We start from the raw sequence: 5,679 nt of genomic DNA on the forward strand, positions 1-5,679 counted from the left end.
ATTCTAATTTTTTATATTGTTTTATCTAAATGTATTGATTTCAGTGATCTCAAAAAGTAGTTATTTTTTGTGTATTGATTTTTGTGTTACAATAATTCATGCAACCATGTATTGTCATAATAACAAGATGGAGGCAAACAAATTAGAAGAAATGTGTGACAAACAAAGAGAATATCAAAGAAAGAATTAAAGTGAAGAACAAAGAGAAAATCATAGAACATATCAAAGAGAATATTTAAGAACATATCGACAAACAAAGGCATAATAATTGATGGCTAAAGAGCATGTAGAACAAAGAATAAAGGGAAATGAACAAGTAAGAGTAAATCGACAATCCCTAGAAATGACATTTAATGAGCAAGAAGAACAAAGAATAAAGAAAAATAAACAAGTAAGAGCATTTTGATAGGGAAAGGTATTAGAAATTACAATTGAAGAACATTAATAACAAATGATAAAGCATAATGAGCAAACAAGAGCATGTCAACAAATAAATGCACTAGAAATGACAAATGCAGAACAATAATAAAAGAGAAGAGCATGCCAAAGAGAATATCCAAGAGAATAATGACAAAGAAAGGCACAACAAAAGATAGAAAAACATGTATGACAAGGAGGAAATGGACAAGAAAATTAAGAGGAAATAACAACTGAAAATCATGAAGAACATAGGATAAATGGAAATGAACAATTTAGAGAAAATTGACAGAGAAAATCACTAGTAATGATAGTTGAAGAGAAAAAAGAACAAAGAATAAAAAAATGGACAAGTAATAACATGTCTATAGGGAAAGGCATTATAAATGACAGTTTAAGAACATGAAGAACAAAGGATAAAACATTATGAACAAACAAGAGCATGTCGACAAAGAAATGCGCTAAAAATTACAACTATAAAACAACAAGAAGAGAGAAGATCATGTTAAAGATAATATTGACAAATAAAGGCACAATAAAGGATAGAATAAAATGCATAACAAAGAGGAAATGACTAATAAAATCCAAAGGAAATAATGACTGAAAATCATGAAGAATAGAGGAAAGATAAAATTCAATAAAAAAGATCATATCGACAATGAAAATAATATCTAGCAAACTCATACATGGTATAGAATGCAGAAGAAAATCCTATCAAAAAAATATGTTTAAAACATATTAATTCCCATGATCAACTTGAAACTCTTGCTGATATGAATATTGCATATCGAATATTTCATGATAGGATTGATCGATTGGATGAAGTTCAAATATGTCATGTGTGTGAATATTCATATGTTTGAATTCAAGTACATATGATAGAAGTACAATGTGCGTGAGATGAAAAAGAGAAGGAAGTCATCAAATATTTTCAGCGGATAACCATATGAATCCATGAGAAAAACTTGTAGTTCTTTCAGAGATCACACAAGTTGAAGAGATGTTGATAACACGTGTAAGTATAATTTTGTAGGTTATGTACTCAATAGGTTGACAATACAAATATAGAGGACACACGATTAGTTTTCCACAAGAGGTTACCAATCTTGTCATGAAGTTACCTCAACATATTAGAGACTTATAATTGATATTTTTTGTGTGGAAAAACGGTGAAAATGGATCAAGTTATGATTTTACCTTTAGGAAATAAAATGCATTGTGTGCATTATACTATAATATTGAGAATGATCTAGATTATCATGAAGTTCAAGTTGATAATGATGCACTTCAAGAATTACTTGAAATTGCAATAGATGTATGGCATATGATTAATGGTATTACTTTTCCATAGATAGATAGTGACATTGAATTTGCAATGTTGGAAGTGGTTACAAGGATTGACGATGCATTAGATGGCTCACATAAAAATTCATTTCCAAAAAAAATTCTATTCTCAATGAGAGATTGATATTATTTGAGATTAGATAAATAACCCTAATGTAGAGGTGCAACCTAATGCACATGAAGTTATTAGTTGGTCTAACATTAGATTATCTCCAATCAATGAGTATAACACTATTGGATTACGCAATATGGAATTTCCATCATTGTTCCCAAAAAGTGAAGTAGATCAGTTGTAAGCCTATGAGAGACATGTCTATCTTCATGAGTATGCAAAATATCGTCTTTGATATTGTGATAATAGGTTGGATGGCACCCACGAATTTGATACTTTTTAAGCGATATCATCATGAGACATCATGCTCAAGATTCCTCTAAAATATTTGTAAAGATGAATATGATATATCTACCATCAATAATGGAGGAGTTATGAGAACATTTTTGAAATATTCCATATTCATGACTTGGAGAAGGATTGATGCGATTTGGAACTATACTAAGAGGCCCACATGTATATCAGCATAACTGTCGTGTTGAGCTATATGACTTGGTTCAAAAAATTGGGTGTCCTACAATATTCTTTACATTAAGTGCTACATATATACAATGGCCAAATTTACATCAATTAATACTAGGAACATGTCCTAGAGATCCAAAAGAAGAAAGGAAATGGAGGATTTAAAATGTAATTAATAATTCTCATATTGTATCACATTATATGAACTTAAGGCATACAATATTTCGATATGAAATTTTTGAACGTTTTCATCAAGCTATAAATTATCGGTGTCGCTATGTGTGGCGAAATCATAGGTCTCCACATGTGAATAGATTTATATGGTCAAAAAATTATCCTAACATGGAAGCATTGAACTAGGATGTGACTTAATGAAATTTAGATTTGTAAAAGAATATTTTGATGCATGTGTACATGCAATGACTCCATGTGATAGACATCAAAGAAATATTCAGTTTAGACTCAATATTCATGATCATCCTTTCTTAAACGACACACAACAAATATTTCAATTTGATCCTATAATTGATTATGAATAACTTCTTAATTGTGTTAAGCATCACATCACTTGCAATGAGAGATCATGCATTCAGAAGAAGGTGGGAAGATTCATATGTCGATATAAGGCACCATGGGATTTATGTGAAGAGTCCAAAATTTATGTTGATGAGAATGGACAAAAGAAATATGAATCAAGATGAAATAATGATAGATTGAATACACACAATCGTGAAAAATTGATGATGTGGAGGTATAATATCGATTGGAAATTTTTTCTTTCAAAGTGCGTTGACATTAATTACATAGAAAAATATGGAGAAAAATCGAAAAAAGAATAAAAAACATTTGATGATATGTTGATGCTTGTTTATTCTACTCAAAATCCAAATGAACTAGTAGCATGTGCATAAATGATTTTTTTTGTGTGAAACTATTATTGAAAGGGATATAGGTGCACAAGAGACATGTCATTTGGTTCTAAAGCTCCCTCTTTTTGAATCTAGCCATCGATTTGTGGTTCTAAATCTTGGTAGGAAAGTTTTCAAACTAGTAGAAATTGACACATATGATGCCGATAATGATAATTCCCTTACTGGTGCATATATCAAGCAACCTTCCCATACTGAGCACCTTATAGTGATAGATGTTGCAAAATCATGGTCAAATGATAAATGTCGATGTGGGGAGAAATGGTTAGAAAAGAAGAATGGAGCTATTGTACTTGTGTTTCCTCGATTTAACTCAACTCCTAATCAAGAATGATGACAAGTTTGTAGAATTTTGTTGGTTTGAGTTAGTATTGTATAAGGACTTTCGTGTTTTCAATAGAGGTATAGGTTGGGAAGATGATGAGATAATGCATAATTGTGAAAAAATTGATAGAAGCCATAGTACGTCGACTACAATCCATTTCCTTTAGTTTATCAAGTTGATACTAATGGAGAAGAAGTTCAGAATCCACCTGCAGATTCTAGGGAGAATGAGTGGGCGATAATTTGTGCATTATATCAGAATAAATATATAAGTTACAATGAGTTTGAGATTCTGGGACACAAATATCATGATCGTGCACATAATTGGAGCACACATTTTTTTGATGAAGTAATTTCCAATCATGTTATTCATTTCATATCTGAAAACTGAAAGTTGAATTTGATTCGTGCTAACGAACATGCAAAGTCTTATTCCATTGAAAGTTTGGGGGTTAAGCAAAGAATAACATTTGATATTTTCCTTGACCATTATATATCATAAGTTGATCAACTACTTATGATAATCCAAGGAACTATAGGTACATGAAGGTCTTATTGGATTAGGGCTATTAAAAACATCCTTGAAGTTGAGTCCTTTCTGGAGAAGAGTCCATTACTTATTTTAGCTCCTACAAGGGTTGCAACTTTCAACACATTTGCAAGAAAAATTCATGACACACTTCAACTTCCAATCAAAGACATGTTACCTTTGAAAGGACCAAGTTTAATGACCTACAACAAGAGTTGAAGCATGTGAAGTATATATTGATAGATGAATTGAGTTTTGTTAGAATAAATTTATCACAAAACATTTATAAGAGACTTTGATAGGCTTTCCAAGAAAATGAGAAGATTATTTTTGGTGGGAGGTCGATTATATTAGTCGATGATTTGGGACAATTTCCTCTTGTTCTTCACAAACCTATATATGTGTGTGAAGATATTGAAAAATAATTAGGGAACCCATTCACAATGGTTGTGACCCTTGATACCTTGTTTCGACAAGATGGACAAAGAAATCAAAAAATATATTTTTGTCATTAGTTAATGAATGTAAGGGATGCAATACCAACTATGTAACACTGGGAATCACTTATGAATTGTACAAAAACATTCTTGGATCCTTCCACAAAAGACTCCTCTGATAAGGAAGTACATTTGTTTGCAACAAATGATGATCTAGAAAATCATAATAAGCTTTGTTTAAGAAGCCTAACTTGTCCCATTATAGCCAGTGTTGCTACAAAAGTAAAAGTAAACTACATGGAAATAGATGATGAAGAAATGGAACTTGAGTTATTCATTCCATTTGGAGCTCAAGTGATGCCTACATCAAACATATGCAATGATGCAGGACTTATAAATGGTGCTCTTGCAATTGTAGAAAAAATTATGTATAAACCTGGAAAATCACCCCCAGAACTACCCACATATGTTTTAGTAACACTTGATAATTATATGGGAGTACCATGGGATGATTCATCCCCTCAAACAGTTCCTATTACACCTATTGTAAGAGGTACTAGAAAACAACTTCCTTTGAAACTTTCTTGGGGATTAACAATACATAAGTCACAAGGATTGACTTTGGAGAAAGCTACTATTAATATTAGGAAGCAAGAGAGAGAGGGTATGATGTCTACTGCAATATCTTGAGTTAAAGATATGAATGGTCTATGATTTCAACCTCCCTTTTCATATGATAGATATGTAAAGATGGAAAAAGTAGCATGTGTGACTGTAAGAAAAGAAGAAGAAGAGAGATTGATATCAATCACATTGTAAACTATTTTCTGATTGACTATATTCTTATTATTTGCATTTTCAATCATTCAAAATTCTAACATTTTATTCAACATTTGTATTCTCATAATATATAATTGTAGACATATTAAATATATTTAAATGAGCATGTTAGTTATATGTTCAACATAATTTTGTGGCAATGCATGATTGAAACCATCCTAGATCCATCTTAACTGTGGATCTATCAAGCGCCGAGAGGGAACAAATCTCTCAAGGTCTAAACCTTTCCTCACGTTTTGCACTAAAAAAAGAGGTTTGCACCTCGAGATATTTGATCCCTCTCGG

At 31.4% G+C, this 5,679-nt stretch overlaps 1 protein-coding gene across 1 annotated transcript; it reads left to right on the forward strand.

The window, feature by feature from the left end:
• The first annotated feature begins 4,851 nt into the window (after nucleotides 1-4,851).
• Nucleotides 4,852-5,244, forward strand: LOC149240333 (uncharacterized). The gene has a single exon (XM_089370139.1). It carries the CDS (start codon nucleotides 4,852-4,854, stop codon nucleotides 5,242-5,244), a length of 393 nt encoding a protein of 130 aa, XP_089226265.1.
• Nucleotides 5,245-5,679: the final 435 nt, after the last annotated feature.

Source organism: Pinus tabuliformis, chromosome 8, assembly GCF_031772625.1.
Source record: "Pinus tabuliformis cultivar Carrire ecotype Pingquan chromosome 8, CPIR1, whole genome shotgun sequence".
NCBI lineage: Eukaryota > Viridiplantae > Streptophyta > Pinopsida > Pinales > Pinaceae > Pinus > Pinus tabuliformis.